The following is a 16,571-nucleotide window of genomic DNA, read 5'->3' on the forward strand; positions in this document are numbered from 1 at the left end:
GGTTGGCATAGATCTACCCTCTGGACTGACTCCAACTGCTCCGTTTTCAGTAAAGTATGTTTCTCCCATTCCTTTTACCATGACTCTGTTGGTAAAGAGCCTGGAGGCTGTTGGTCTATGCTATATATCTGGGGGCTTTGAAGTGTGCAGACTGTAGTGCTGGCCCGGTTAGTGCCTGCCTGCTGCATCCCCTAGCTGGGGTCACTTCTCACCCCAGCCGCCCAAGCATGTCTAAATCTGTGCAATGGTAAAGGCTTCGGAGAAACGTTTATTTATATCCTGAGAGAAAGAAGTTGAAACAGACAGACAGGGAGCTCTGAAAATGGCCTCCACCCCACCCCCAGTGCTTTGGGAGGGGTCATCTCCACCCCAGGGCAGGGACATCCTGCTCTGTCCCTAAAAGATCTTTCAAGGAAAGAAGAAGACGGCCACAGGCATTTGGTTCGGTATTTTTAAAGGCTTTCCAATCCTGCTTTTTTTTCCTCTCTGCACATTCAATATTCTTGGTTGCTAAGTGGGAGGAAATGTGGGGAGGTGGGAGAGGTGTGGAGAACGGAGGGAAGTTGGCAAAGAGAAAGCTGATGGTTTATTTTCTCCCTTCTAGAGGGGGTACAGGCAAAAGATGGGCTCCAGCACGGAGGCAGGGCCTGCTGCAGGCTAGGTTACAGGCAAAGACTCCCAAAGCCTGATGCTATTGATGGGCTGGGAGAGGGGCCTTCGGGGGAGACTGAGATCGGCATTTCCCATTTTTGCTTATGATACAGATAAGTAAGATTGTTTTAAGTAAAAATGATTTTTATTTTCAGATCAAACTGTGACAGGGAAAATGTGAGATTCAGCACTGCTTATCCTACGCCAAGAGGAACAGAAAGAACATGGCACAGCATGAAGGGGGCTACTACATCCCAGAAATCCTGTAAGAACTGTGAGTGGAGCTGGCTTACCCAGCCGCAGCCCCCACACCTCCACATTGCTCTGCCATAGCTGAGTCACTGCTATCTGATGTCAGGTCACTGGGGCACCCCCGCTTCCACAGGCCCAGAGTTTGGACACTTGCTTCGTCGCAGGCAAAAGCCTTTTTGATTTGTTCGTTTGTTGAAACAGGGTCTCTCTGTAGCATAGGCTAGTCTAGAACCCATTATGTAGCCTAATTTGGCCTTGGACTTTCAGCAATCCTCCTGTCTAGTCTTCATTAGATTTGAAATGACAGCGTGAGCCACATTTTGTTCAACTGAAGACATTTTTGTTAAAAAAAAAAAAATCAAAATGTCCATTTCCCACTGCCACAGCCCAGTTCCCAGACACCTCTCCTCTGTGTAGGTTTCTGCAGACCATGGCCACCAGTGTACTCAGCTGCCTCCTACACTCTTGGTACCACTGAATGACAGGCACCTTGTTTGCCTCCTGACTCTTCAGAGCATACCCTCAGTCATCCATACACCTTGCCATGAATTTAAAAAAAATCCATGAATATTTGAGTTGTAGGAAGTCACTTGAATTATTGGATAACAGTTGGCTAAATTACTTTGGCACTGTGCCCCAGACTTGGGGCAAATGGATTATGGGGTGTTTGTTGGTGACCTGCTGTAGGTTGACTGGCTGTTCTTCCCTGGATCTGCTGACCCAGAAGGGTACCATTTTGACTTTCTGTTATCTAAGGTACTATACAGTTCTGAAGGGGCAGAAGGAGATAACCTGTAGAAAACCATTAAGACCAATAAATTTTATCTGTGGGGATACAACTGATTTCTACCCTGTGGAAAAGACAGCCCCATAAAATCCAGCCCATCCTCTTATAGCATACTATTTTTCATTTATTTGTAAATCCATTTTAGCATTTCTGCTTATACACATGTTACAAATCCTCTTTGAATGGACTGTAACCTGTACTGGCTTCTTTACAAGTGAGTGAGGTAAATACAATCTTTAATATGTGTTGATTTTATATTCATATGAGTCATGATTTTAACTTCTTCAAAGTTATTTTTAACTGTGTTCATCGCGACTTCCCTTCTTAATCAGATGTGACCTGCTAGCAACACGTATCCCTTTAATATTACTGTAGGAAACTCGTTTGGACTGTGCCACTGGCCAATTTCTAGAAAGATGCTAAGACTCATCATTAGAGCTGGGAGGAGAGGAGAAGAAAAGAAACCCATGAGTTAGAGGCTTCATCAGTCCTGGGGACGTGTAAAGCTCTATCATTCTTATTTTGTGGAGAACTGGGGCACGGGGGAGTGATAGATTCATGCACATAGAAGGCTCTGATTTGCAGACAGCCATGCAAACATGACACAAAACAGGCACCACTGGCCTCTTACCTGGGATTGGTAAGGTTGTAGCAGGATTTCCATATCTGTAACATGTGCTTACAGGTGAGCAGTGCCTCATCCGGGCCCCGGCAGAGCGACTCCAGCTTCACTTTGGAAAACAGCAGTCTACAGTGGAGACAGGAGAAAGCACACAGCTCAGGCCAGAGGCCTACCTCTCAGATTAGATATGTGGCTCGGCTTGTGGCAGGGGCAACTGCACGCAGTTTTTATTGTAAATAGATTTTTTTCTCTACAATATATTCTGATCAGTTTCCCCTTTCTCCTTCCAGATCCTACCCGCCCATCAAATCCTTTCTTTCCCTCAATCTCATTAGAAAACAACAAACAGGCATCTAAAGAATTACTAATAAAATAAAAGCTAGCAAACCAGAATAGGACAGGACAAACAAACAGGAAAAAAGACTGAACAAAAGGACAAGAAAGACATACAGATGTGGAGACACACAGACTAGCACACACAGAAATCCCATTAAAAACAAACAAAAAAATGGAAACTATAATATACAAGCAAAAGACCTGTTAGGTAAGAAAAATGCCCAGACAAAGCATTAAGAGAAAAACCTTCCAAAAATACCACTGAGCTCATTTTGTGTTGGCATCCACTGCTGGGTATGTGGTTTGCATACACAGTGAGGCTTCCTTGGGAAACGAAGTCTCCTTTGTGCACAGTGATCAGCTGGAGACAGCTTCTGGGTTAGGACAGACTGGGTCCACTCCCCCCTCGGTGCTAGGACCCCTCTGCTTGGACCTCTGCAGCCCTGAACTGCACTCATCTTAGCATGGGGCCATCTGTGCACCTGCAGGGTCTAGGGGAGGCAGTGGACGTAGGGCCAAGGACTCCTGAACTTGCGCTCAACCCGTGGCTTTGTGTAAGTCTCACCATGGAGGCAGAAGCAAGCACAGGATGACGAATTGTGGTGAGGTTAAAAGCACTGGAGTGAGCAATTTTATTCAAAATACAGAGATTTTATTAAAAGCATGCTTTTTAGAACTAAGCCAATTATTTATTCATGAAATTCCAAAAATTCATTAAAAGTGAACCCTGGTTTATTATAAGATTACATAGGAGCTATGATTCAGTTGACACACATATCTGCTGAGAGCCCTCCAGGAGAATGCTAACCTTCTCAGAAGCTTTGAAAGCTTACAGAGCTGGGACATGGTAATCCATGCCTGTGGAAGTCAGAGGCAGGAGGATTACTTTTAGTGTCTATACATTGAGTTGCAGGCCAATCTGAGTTATGAGATACCCTGTTTAGAAAGAAAGACTGCTTGAAGTCCCAAGAGGCAAGAGGAACATGGGCCAGGACTCCTCCCGACCTGCCCAGACCTGCTCTTTAGTGGTTAGACTTTGGACTTTGAGCCCCTTCACAATCATCAGAGTAGTTCCTTATTCTCAACATCTCCCATGGCTTCAGCGTGCATCTAGACCTAAGTGTCCTTTTCTTTGTAGACATCAGACAACTGACTGCAGACTACAGCTCTTTAGTCCATACATTCATATCCAATGTCTTGGGAAGGTTCTAGCATAGACTGGATTGCCTCTTGTCCACTCCTTGCTCAGCTCTCAGAAACCTTCCTACAGATCCATCTAATGATTATGTTCAGTCCCACTAGAGAAACAGCATGGCTCCTGATCACCTCAACAGTGCATCAAAATCCCTTCACTAGTCCTTTGAAGCTGGTGTAACCTCGTACCCTGCTGGACCTTTACTCCTACCATTTACTTCTATGTCACTGACCAGCCACTTCTCCTCCGGCTCTATATGCTGGAGCCTAGATTATAACCTCTGGCACCTAACCTCTCTTTACTTGTTCTACATTTCAGCCAAATCCACCATGACAGGTAAGTCTGTCTTTGACCACCTTATTCCTCCATCTTCTATACTCAGGATATACCCTACCAGCTGGGGTTTGTCATCATAAAGACAGAAGACAGCTGCAGATCACTCAAGCCCTCCTATGTGCATGTGGCAGACAGACGTTGGCAGTGTCATCTCTGTAGTTACCTTTGTGGGTACTGGTATTTATTTAACTGGATGCCTGTTCCCTCTGGCCAGTTGCTTTTTGAAGGTGATGTGTGGATGTCTAAGCCCTCACCACCACTGTCTCTGGCCTCTCCTCCAGTGTGCTCATGACTCTTCTTTGTTTAACAGACCCTTCATCACACCTGCTCACAATGGCTTTCCTGTAGCCCATGGAAGATGAAGATATGGATTTCAAGTGCCATACATGAGACACAGGAGAGTTCTTCAGCCACATGTGATGTGATGTGATACCCAACTTTACAGTACCTAGAGCAGCAAAGTCCCTGCTGGTGAAAGACAGGACAGGAGTAGCTTGCCCCAGTACATTCCAAACTTGGCTCTGCCTCTCTCCCAGTAGAGCACAGGAAGCCTAAAGATGCTTGCTTGTGCTCCCAGAGATGTGTCAGGGCTGCAGCCTTCTCCTTAGGCCTTGGTTCGCAGTGCAGAACCTGGGCTGAGGTAGTAATGGGTCAGGTAATGGGAAGGCTGTAGCCCCTAACCTATAAGCAGCAAAACCAAGAGGAAGGCCAGATGTGAGCAGGGGCTTGGCTCTGGCCTATGACATCTGAAGAGATGAAAATTCCCTTGAAGCCACTCGGCTCCTCCACAATGACTGACAGCCATTTGAAGGTGGGGGTAGAGGGAGTCTTAAGAGTTTTTGAAAGGAACCAGAAGCTAACTCTTGCTAAAACCTATATGAGTCCAGAACATGATAGGAGTAATTTTTGACCCAAACCCAGCATGTTAGAAGGGAGAAGCTACTGATTGGTCAGCTGTCAGTCTTTGGTGGAGACATTTGGAGGTCCGGAGGATCTCCTAAGTGAAGGTTGCTGCCAGTCAGTTGTGTGTAGGAGAATGGTCTAGGGCTGTGGGGCCACAGGCCTCTTCAGCACTGTAGGTGGCTGGGCTCTTGGGTAAGGGCAAACCAAGGTTTTATGGCTTGGGCAGTCTCAGAGGAAAGTTCAGGAATGGGTGAGAATGCTTCCTTGTCCAGCAGCAATTAGCCATGATCCCTTTTATTGTCTCTCCTCAAGAACAAAGGCCAGAGTGCATCTTGAAGCCTTGGCTTGAGGGACCAGTTCTATGAAGGTTTCTTGGCTGGGAAAAGAACTCCTAATTAACATGAAATAACAGCTTTCAAACACTTGACTCATGATATGGAGCTGAAAAGGTGTGGGCTGGATCTAAAGGAAGGAGACAGGAAGAACAATAGTGGACCAGCTAAGCACACGTGATGGGAAGGCAATGGAAGGGAGGTACTGGCGACAGCCTCAAAGAACCTGGCAGAGGGAAGAGCTGGGGAGGCAGGAGCAGGGGCAGCTCGGCCCTGTGCAGGCCCTGTGCACCCCGAGTATACTTGCAGGCTGAGAATGCGTGTTGGGGGCGGGCAGAGCTGGCACTGCCTCTTCACCTACTTCCTGAACTTCATAAAGCAGGGAAGGGTTGAAAACAGAACCGATGCTTCTCATCTCTCCAGACACCTGCTCCAATGTCTTACGGCAGCAGAAAACATCTGGCAGGAAGTAAGTAATGCTGGCACGGAAATTAAGAATACACAATGGCTGGCATTACTCTGACTGCTGAGCCCACCAAAGATATAATTCAACCCACTGAGGAAATCCCAAGGCAAGAACCACAAAGCAAGTGATGAGAAGGCTTAGGACGGCCAGTGTCAGGCAGGGACATGTCTACAAGCCTGAGGTAGTGAGCAGAAGAGGGACCACAGGAAAGATCGGGGTGGCCGGGTCACCAAGAACAGCCATGACAATCAGGGTGGCTGGGTCACCAAGAGCAGCCATGACATGTCAGAAGTGAGTGTTTTATATAGATCTGGTTCAAAGTTCAGTAATCACTTAACACATATTTTGTTTAGAGACCTATTGAAAACTTATATAAAATTAATGAAGAACAGGAGAACACACTAAAACATGAATCCAACTCTGTGATGGTTAATTTCATTGACCAACTTGACAGGTTTTAGAATCACCTAGAAGACAAACCTTGGCAGGTCTGTGAGGTGTTTCTGATTTGGTTTAACTGGGGTGTGACGACCCATCATAAACTTGGGTATCATCCCATAAGCTGGGGTCCTTACTTGAATCAAACAGGGGAAGCAAGTGAAGAACGTTCACCCCCAAGGCATACAAACCAACTGCACTTCCTGCTCCTACCACCATGCTTTTCTGCATAAATCTGTCTTTCCCTAAACTGCTTCCTGTTAGGAACTTGGGTTACAGCAAGAGAAAGGTAACTAATAGAGACTTCATTACTGATAATTAATTTAGCATCTTCTACAATGCCTCTTGTGAGCTGGCTCTTGCTACCTACGTTTGCTCCTACTACACCATCTTCAGCCCAACTGAAGCCAAGGCCGACTCCTCCCTCATCTCACTAGTCTTCATGCCCCATGGGTTTTTGCAGAGGGCGCTCAGTTGTCTGAGATGCCTTTTCAGACCCTGCACTTAGGCCTCTCGGGCACCTACCCATCCTTGAGGGTGCACGCTGAACGGCACCTCTTTGGCTTTAAAGAAGGGGAGCAGCCCCCTCCAATGACAGCACAATTGTCAAAAACCATGAGAGCTTACAACTGTAAGATAACAAATTATAAGCCAGGGGACGTATACTTCCAGGACAAGGAAGACAATAACAGCAGCTGCAGCTGAGAGAACTTGGAATATTTAATCACAACAAAACAACCGTGCAAATCAGGCAGAGTTAATCTAGCCAGACTCAGCATGGATACTGAACTCAATCTGATCCAAACCCTGACAAGGAGCAGGCAATGCTTTTGAATCTTACATGGATGGAGAGGGAGGAGCCACAGTGCTGTCTAGTCCACTGCCAAATATTTAACCCCTAAATGTAAGACTGTGGAGACAGCGTGACATAAAGTGCAGTCGGTCCCTACCATCTCGGACCTTCCAGTCCAGTGAGGACCACACTGTGGCCTTGAGCCTGAGGAGCTGGGGTTGGGACTCTCTGATCCTAGAATGTCACATATAAGACTTATTAGAGAACAGTCCCATGTGTGCATGTGTGCTTGTGATCTGCCTGCCGCCCCGAAGTCTGATACATACAAAATTCCAGGTATTTGAACGACCCAGTTACTCAAGCTTTTACTTTTCATTAAAATTCATTAAATAATATTTTGCCCTATTTTGGAAATTTTCAAAGAATCCTAAGATAATTCCTAAAATAAAGACTGTGTTTGGCTCCTGGGAAGGGCTCCTGGAGTGAGACCAGAGGCAGAGACAGGAAGATTCCCCCGAGGGCCATTGATCAGTGTGCAAAGGCCTGCTCTCATATGAGAGAACAAGGACTGGCATCTAAGGGAGTCCTCGGTCCTACACACACACATGTACTCACACACAAAAACACATATACACATACATGCACATGTACACACACATACACATGTACACACACATAGACACTCACATATTGCAGTGCATACACACCAAAGATTTAAAAAAAAATTAAAGTCTGTGGCTCTAATTTCCTCGAGCTTGTTAAGTGCCTCAAGGAGGAAACCTGCATATTAACCAGGCAAACCTGTATGACCTTGCTGTGAGGGCTGCATTCTCGGTGGCTGATTTAGAAATAAAATCCTAGGAACCTGAACATTTGAGATCTTGTGATGATCTGTGAACTCAACTCTCGGACTCCACATGCCAGGACCTTCCTTTGCTTATCCACTGACCGTGGGCGGGATGCAAAGGCAGCTGTGTAGAATGGCCCAGAAAATTTGCTCCAGTGGGGCACAGGTCTTAGAGCCCTGGGTATCGTCCCCAACCCCCACTTCGGAACTGGGCGGCCCACCTGGAGAGACAGAGCTGCTGCCAAGGGTCTGAAGGAAAGAATGCCTGTGACACTGGGCAAAGGAAAGACTAGATCAGCAGAGGAGGGGGCGTAGGGTGGGTGGGGCGAGTGTGCTCCAGAGACGTTTTAAATAGAGAAGACGGTTTGGCAGCCGACCCAACTAAGGCAAGCAGTATGAAAACGAAGAGCAGTGTGGTGACGAGGGAGACGAGGGATTAAAGCCAGATGAGTCATTTGGGAACAGGTGTTCTGAAAGGGAAGGCGAAGCCGGCCACATGCGCCAGCCCTGTCCAGAAGTGCATCTTCAAGCCAACCAGCCAACTCTTCCGAGGGCTCCAGTAGAACCCGGAGGAGCTCCACCTTCGTTTATTGTCTTCAACCTACGATGTGCCGCTTGGAGCCATGATTGTCCTGGCTGGGCTTTCTTAATTGATCAATGGCAGAAAAACAGGCAAACGCACACAAGAATGAACACCTAGCCTGTGGCCTTGAGCTCAGCAATTGTGACTGATGCCCACCAGGGGTGACCGTGATGATGGCTTGTAGTTGCATAGAGGCCAGAGCTGAGACACAGCCGTCTTAGTCCCTGTTGTCACCATTTGGAAGGAATGAGTGTCAGCCAGGTCAGGGGACTGTTAATACATGTCAACTACTGCTTGAGGACTTACCAACTGCAGCTCGATCACTCAAATGATCTAATTGCTCATCTGCTACCCAGGAAGTAATGTCTTAGATCATCTGGCTTACCCAACCACATAGACATGCTATTTATTACCTCACTAGAAAAAGAAGTTGCAAGTCTTCCCAGCTAAGGCAAAGCTAGAAAAGGCCTTAATGGATCTTTGAATACTCTGCTACTCCAAGAATATGATGCAAGACATGTAGCTGCAGAATCTACTAGAAAGATTCCTGTGGAAAACAAAATCTCTCCTCCTTCTCCCTGTCGCTCCAAGTCAGAATCCACACAGAGCTAGCTTCCCGGGGATCATGGATGCAAAGTTAAAAACACTGCAGTTCATAGCTCTCCGCCCTAATGGAGGACAGACCTTCAGTGGCGTGTTTTGACACAAAAGAAAACCAAGTTCCCAGGAAAGAGCTCCCAAGGTCCTTGCACTTTGGAAATTCTTCCTGTGCTTATTCCTTCCCAGGGGAAATTAATTTATTTGTTTGAGCTTGTTATGTTGCCCAGGCTGGTTCCACACTTGGGTCCTCGAGAAGATGGAACTGTTGGCGTGCATCACACTTGCCTCCTATGCTACTCTTGGGAGCATGCCTTCAGTTCCCAAACCGAACGCTGCACACTCAGTCATATTAACCTTAGAACTGTGGGTGCCCTAGCTGTGGTATGGAACACAGGTACCTGTCCTCCCTGGGAGCTCCTGAGCACTTATTGAGGGCTGATCTTGAACTCTGCCCAGTGTTGCCCACATAGCTACAGTGAGGGTATGCTAGGTGATCAGTCTCCCAACCTGGGGCATCAATCACAGTGGCAGCTACCTCATGGTCTCCCCTGAGCCTGTAGAGCACTGAGCATATAGACATGGTGGGATCGAGAGTGGCCATAATAAGAACTTTCCTAGAGATGAAAAAGCAAATGCTTTTCCAGAACAGGCAGATAAATGAAAGGCAGGTTTGACAATCAGCTGGGAGAGTTTTACATGATGCCTACTCCAATGGGCATCAAATCTGAATGCTGTTGACATGTGTTCAAGTCCAAAAATCTCTGCTGATACACAAAACCTCATGGTTTTCAGTAAGAAACCCCTATTCTCAGGCTTTCAAAGGATCCTTCTGGGCAACTGGTCCTATTACACACCCAAATGTTTTCTGTCTCCTGGTCAACGGTCAACAGAGGGGAAGTGTCTGAGGCCTAGGCTCTCCTCACTGTAGCAGCTTCTCTGGTGAGGCACCCACCCAGTGAACTGCTAAGGAGGTTCTAAATACATGGCCATTTAAAGACCCTCAGCTGCTCCAGGAGACAGCGCAATGTGCCAGCACATCTGGAAGCTTATCGGCCTTTCTCCCTCTATGGTCTCAGGTGTCAGAGGGTGATGGGGCTGCACTGTCTCCGCACACTCTCACATCAGTTTCTCCAGAAATCCTAGAGCACACTGATTTGATAAAACAAAGGTTCTTAGTGCCAAAAATATGTAAGTAGCTGATTTTTCAGGGCTTAGCTGTCTCTTATCCTGCGGGCATGTAAATGAACCATGTACATTCCTGGTACTCATAGAGGCCAGAAGAGGGTGTCAGATCCCTAGAACTGAAGTTACAGATGGTTGTAAGTCCCCGTGTGGGTGTTGGGAACTGAACCCAGGTCCTTTGAAGAACAGCAAGTTCTTTCAACCACTGAGCCATCTCTCCAGATCCATTTTTTTTAAAGATTTACTTATTTATTGTATACGAGTACACTGTAGCTGTCTTCAGACACACCAGATCTCATTACAGATGGTTGTGAGCCACCATGTGGTTGCTGGGAATTGAACTCAGGACCTCTGGAAGAGCAGTCGGAGCTCTTAACCACTGAGCCATTTCTCCAGCCCCAGATCCATTTTTTATCATGCTTATTACAGCACAGTTTATGAATGTTGGCAGCCATTACTGTTATGTAATGAATCCAGGTCTTTTCACAGAGTTTCCACTAATGTAAAAGGAAACCTGACAAAATCTCCCTAGGTGTGCCGTTTAGGGATCCTTGTAGGAAAAGGGGTTTCAGAAGAGTGATTGATGCTTTATTTTAGTTGAAAATATACCTGACCCAAACTTGTGTTTGAAAAGTAACTGTTTATGCTTTGCTTATCAGCTGATTGTTTCATGAGGAGCTGTTGATCTTATGACCTCACTAGTAAACAACACGAGAGTGAGTGTGAGCATGCTCTCTACTTAAGTAGGAAAAAAATCAAACTTCAGGTCGATGATAAAACTACTGACCTTCTGGTTGCTGCCCTCACAGAGAGCTGAAACCCAGCCCCAAGGAGCGACTTCAGGCCTGAGACCAGAGGTAAGACCAACTTTTCTGCTCCAAGTGACCTGCCTGGTGGACTCAGGACACACAAAGGCAAAATTCCTCTGGGACCGGACACTTTTGGGTTCTAGCTGGTGCCTGAACCGCACTGATCCCAGCCCAGAGCTCCCTGCTCCCAAACCCCGTGGGAGAGAGAGCTGACCGCCTAGACTTGTGGGCAATCCTGAGACTGCAGGGCAGGAGAGACTGTCACTTCTGCCCATCTTTGCCCACATCCCTGGCCCAAGAGGAAACTGTATAGGGTCTCTTGGAACAGGAAGATAGGGGCAGTCAAGCTGCAGAAGCCTTGCAGTCCAGACTGCGCCCGGATCCGAATGGACCCGGTCAAATAGCTCCCTGCACCCAAATCCCATGGGAGGGAGAGCTAGACCTTCAGAGGGGCAGACACACCTGGGGAACCAAAGGAGACTATTCTCTGTCCATATTTCTGACTCTAGAGGAAAACACCTAGCACCTTCAGGGCCCCCTGCACACAGGGACCCAGAAGTAGGGGCAGGCACTTCTGATTGCTGCCCTCATGGAGAGCTGAAACCTAGCCCTGAGGAGTGACTTCAGGCCCGACACCAGAGGTAAGATCAACTTTTCTGCTCCAAGTGACCTGCCTGGTAGACTCAGGACGCATGCCCACAGGAACAGTTGAAAGCCAGTGGACAGGAACGACTACACGCCTGAAAGCAGAACACTCTGTTGCCATGACTGGCTGAGAGAAAACAGGAAAACAACACAGGTCTACAGCACTCCTGACACACAGGCATATAGGACGGTCTAGCCACTGTCAGAAATAGCAGAACAAAGTAACACCAGAGACAACCTGATGGCGAGAGGCAAGCGCAGGAACCCAAGCAACAGAAACCAAGACTACATGGCATCATCGGAGCCCAATTCTCCCACCAAAGCAAACATTGAATATCCAAACACACCAGAAAAGCAAGATGTAGATTTAAAATCACATTTGATCATGATGATGGAGGACTTTAAGAAAGACATGAAGAACTCCCTTAGAGAAATGCAGGAAAACACAAACAAGCAGAAGCCCTTAGAGAGAAAACACAAAATTCCCTGAAAGAATTACAGGAAAACACAATCAAACAGGTGAAGGAATTGAAAATGGAAATAAAACAATAAAGAAAGCACAAAGGGAGACAACCCTGGATATAGACAGAGCCTAACACTTCAAGGTGAAACGTTACATTAGAGGCTAACTTAGGAGACTGCCTTCCCAATCTTGGAGGAAGAAAGGCTCCTTAGACACAGAAAGTAGTGTTCATTGGAGCTAGGTCTGGAGGTACAGGCGTGTGATCCCAAGGCCTGTCTGGACTACATCGTAAGGACAAGGCCAACTGAGGCAACTGAAGTCTCCAATTTTAAAACAAGCAAAAAGTACTGGGGATATACCTCAGTGGGGGGGTATACTTAAGTGGTAGAGCCCTAACAGATATTCATGAAGTATGCCCACGCATGCATGCACACAGGTGCGCGCACACACATGCACGCACGCACGCACGCACGCACGCACACACAGGAGATCTTGCACATGAACAGAAGAATCTGCAACCATAAATGAAAGAAGACAGCCCGATTCAGGAGTGAGTAAGGCTGCTCTATGTCCTTTAGAAAAGGGGAACTAAATGACCAATGTACAAGTGAAAAACAGCCTAACCTCACTGGTAAGGAGGACATGCCACTTAACCCGAAATGCGATTATTAGCCTATGGCCACAGTGCCCAAAAGACGTCTAGCAATATTGGCACAGGAGTCAGAGAGGCTCTTGGGCCAGAAGGAACATAACCTGCCAATGTTTTGGAATTATTTGACAAGGCTAAAAATACACATACCTGCCAGGTGTGGTGGGTAGCACATGCTCACCTTTAATCCCAGCACTTGGGAGGTAGAGAGAGGCAGATCTTTGTGCATTCAAGACCAGCGAAGGCTACCTAGACTAGTCAGGACTACATAGAAAGACCTGACTCAAAAAGTCAAACTAAATAACAAGAAAAACACATATCCTCTGACCTCTGACCTTTCAATCTTCCATAAAATCCCCAAGAATTCTTGAACACAGGTACTAGGAGACTTAAGGAACATTTACAGCACCATTTCCTATCACAGCCACTCCTACTCAGAGTAGACTGGATACATACACAACAAGGCAAAGCTCAGTAACGTGACCAGAAGCCCTGAGAGCAGGCCACATCCGGGTTACAGCTAAAATACACAAACAGGTAAGGCTAAAAATCTTTGTTATTTACAGGTACAGACAGACAGAAGAGAGCCATGAGACAACAGTCAACATAGAAGTCAGGACTGTAAGTAATCCCAGAGGTGAGCAGCCCCAGGATGGCATAGAAAGGAAACGCATATTACATGGGAAATCTCTGTAAATGTTTGCATGAGGAGGAATGAATGCACGGGCGACCCACAGGCACGACTGTTCTTACATGACCAACACTCACGCTTGGCGCTATCCTTTGGAACACAATCAATAAACACTGTCTTGAAGTCATTGGGGTGGTGTGATAATATGAATTACTTTATTTACTAAGCAGTTACCAGGTACAAGTGCCTTAATAGCTGGGTTAGGAACATTAATTCTTAAAAGCACCCCCCTCCCTTATTTGATTATCCACATTTGCACATGAAAAGATGAGACAAAGTGACAAGGTGACTTACTGGGGTAGAGGGTTTGAGGTTTGGAGCAGGCTTGTCCAGCTCCTAGGGCTGAAACTGAACTTTTATAAAAATAATCTGCATTTCTTTCCAGAACTAAGCCCAGACCACCAGCTGGTGGTCCTAAAGGAGGGAGTTCCTTTAGGAAAGAATTTCCGGGCTGGAGATGTGACTCATGTGACTTGGTCAGTAGAATGCTTGCCTAGCATGCATGAAGCCCTGGGTTCCATCCTGAACACGTCATAAACTGGGTATGGTGGCACACACCTGTAATCTTGGCATTCAGAACGTGGAGGCAGGAGGACCAGGAGTTCAAGATTATCCTCAGTCTCCAGGCAGTTTCGGGGTAGCCTTGGCTATAAGATCCTGCCTCAAAAAAAAAATTTTTTTTTTCTGGTTCTCAAAATCTGAATCTTTATTCACTTAGAGTTCTGTTTTGAATGACAAGATGGATGACATGGTACCTCTTAGCTTAGACTTTTGTGGTCCCGGTCAAGCTTTTTCAAGGTACTGAAATACGTCATAATTTCACGGAGAAAGAGGATGCTGTATAGTCCACTTTGATGCTGCAAGACCTACAGTAATTACCTTATGTATAGAAAGAGCCAACTCTGGCTCTTGGTTCTAGAGGTACCAGCTCAAATTCAAGTGGCTGCATCACTTTTGGCCTCTAACAAGGACAGAACATCTTGGCAGGAACTCAGATTGGAGCAAACTCAGCTTATGAGTCATTACGAAAAAGAAAGCAGAGAGAAGACAAACTAAGGTCTAATGATGTCTCCAGCAGAACCCACAACTCTCTAAAGCCTAGGGGCACATTGCATTTCTTTTATCCATAAGCCACAGGCGGTAATAACAATAACCAGTAACCTAGAAATGTCTATCAGATACCATTTATGGTGCTTTGAATTAGAATGGTCCAGGCTTAGGTAGGGTTTCTATTGATGGGAAAAGACACCATGACCACAGAAACTCTTATAAAGGAAGATATTTAAGTGGGGCTGGCTTATAGTTTCAGAGGTTTAGTCCATTATCATCATGGTGGGAACATGGCGGCATGCAGGCAGGCATGATGCTAGAGAAGGAGCTGAGACTTCTACATCTTGATCTGCAGGCAGCAGAAGGAGACGGTGTGCCACACTGGGCATAGCTTGAGCATAGGAGACCTCAAAGCCTGACTCCACAGTGATGCACTTCCTCCAACAAAGCCACACTTCCTAATAGTGCCAGTCCCTATGACCAAGAGTTCACACTCTTGAGTCTATGCGGGCCATTCCTATCAAACCACCCCAGGCCCACATAGATGAATATATTCAAATGCCTGGTCCCCAGTTGGTGGAACTGTTTGGGAAGGATTAGGAGGTGTGATCTCACTGGAGAAGGTGTGTCACTGTGGGCAGGCTGTGAGATTTCAAAAGTACAAGCCATTCCCAGTTAGTTCTCTCCCTACCTTAGGCTTGTGGATCAAGAAGAAAGCTCTTAGATTCTGCTCTAGCACCATGCCTGCCTGCCATGCTCCCTGCCATGATGTTCATGGACTCACCCTCTGGCACTGTAAGCCCCAATAATCGTTTTCTTTTATAAATTGCCTTGATAATGGTGTTTTATCACTGCAAAGAAGTAACCAAGCTATTACCATTTAGAGGTTCAAGGTACCTCCCCAAAGCATCACCGTGGGCACTAAGCCTCAACACACGGGTCTCTGGATGAAACACCTCCAAACCAAAGCATATGGCATATGTTTTGGGCATGGTTTGATGTCCCATAAGGGTTTAGATGTTGGAAACTTGGTCTTTATTGTGTGATGTTGGAAAGTGGTAGAATCTTGAAGAGGTGGGGCTTAGTACAAAGCCATTATGTCACTGGAGACACTGCCCTTGGAAGTAATTGATGTAATTCTTCTCCTCCTCCTCCTTTTCCTCTTCTTCCCCTCCTCCTCTCCTTTTTTCTTTTAAAGACAGTTTCTCTGTGTAGCTCTGGCTGTTCTAGAACTTGCTCTGTAGACCAGGCTGGCCTCCTTATACTCAGAGATCCGCCTGCCTCCCAAGAGCTGGGATTAAAGGCATGGCCACCACTGCCAGGCAATTTCTAAGCTCCCTCCCCGACCCAGTTAATCTTTTTGTGAATAGACTGCTATAAAAGTGCAAGGCAGAACCATTCCTGTTCCCTTGATTTCTGTTCATGCTGTGACTTCTCATTTGTGCATGTGTTCCCTCTGTGTACATCTACCATGTAACAGATACAGCCAAGGAGACCTTGTCAGCATAGAAGGAGGCCCTCGTCAACGCTGAGCTAAATCTACACCAAGCCCTTGGACCTCTAGCTAATATACAGATAAATCTCTTTCCTTTACCGAGGTTAACTCGGCTTTAGACTTTGTGTTACAGGAATGGAAAACAGACTAATTCAGACCGGGTAATGCTGGAGGATCAGCTGCTCCCACAGAACCTTCAGCTATCTTATCCAGCAACTGTTCAACAGACAGGCGGGGCTGACCCTAATGTAAGGATTGTCATTCCTAGGGAACAAACCAGAACATAATATCAACTATGAGTTTGCTATTATCTGAGGTTTAGGAAGAAAGGAAACTAGAGGCAACCCTAGGCTTCGGAGTCTAAAGTTCTGCTGGGAGCAAACTCATCAGGAAGAAACAGAACCTCCCTGCAGCTGGGACAAGACTACCTCTCATTCTTGTTTCGG

The 16,571-nt window shown here is 46.5% G+C and overlaps 1 protein-coding gene across 10 annotated transcripts in view; it reads right to left on the minus strand.

The window, feature by feature from the left end:
- Ttc7b (tetratricopeptide repeat domain 7B) overlaps nucleotides 1–16,571 on the minus strand; it is a 212,798-nt gene that overhangs the window by 52,953 nt on the left and 143,274 nt on the right. For all 10 annotated transcript variants that reach the window (NM_001108719.3, NM_001401373.1, NM_001401371.1 and 7 more), the window contains 1 exon segment: nucleotides 2,322–2,438. In NM_001108719.3, coding sequence (NP_001102189.2) covers nucleotides 2,322–2,438 — 117 coding nt within the window.

This window comes from Rattus norvegicus, chromosome 6 (assembly GCF_021556685.1).
Source record: "Rattus norvegicus strain SHRSP/BbbUtx chromosome 6, alternate assembly SHRSP_T2T, whole genome shotgun sequence".
Lineage (NCBI taxonomy): Eukaryota > Metazoa > Chordata > Mammalia > Rodentia > Muridae > Rattus > Rattus norvegicus.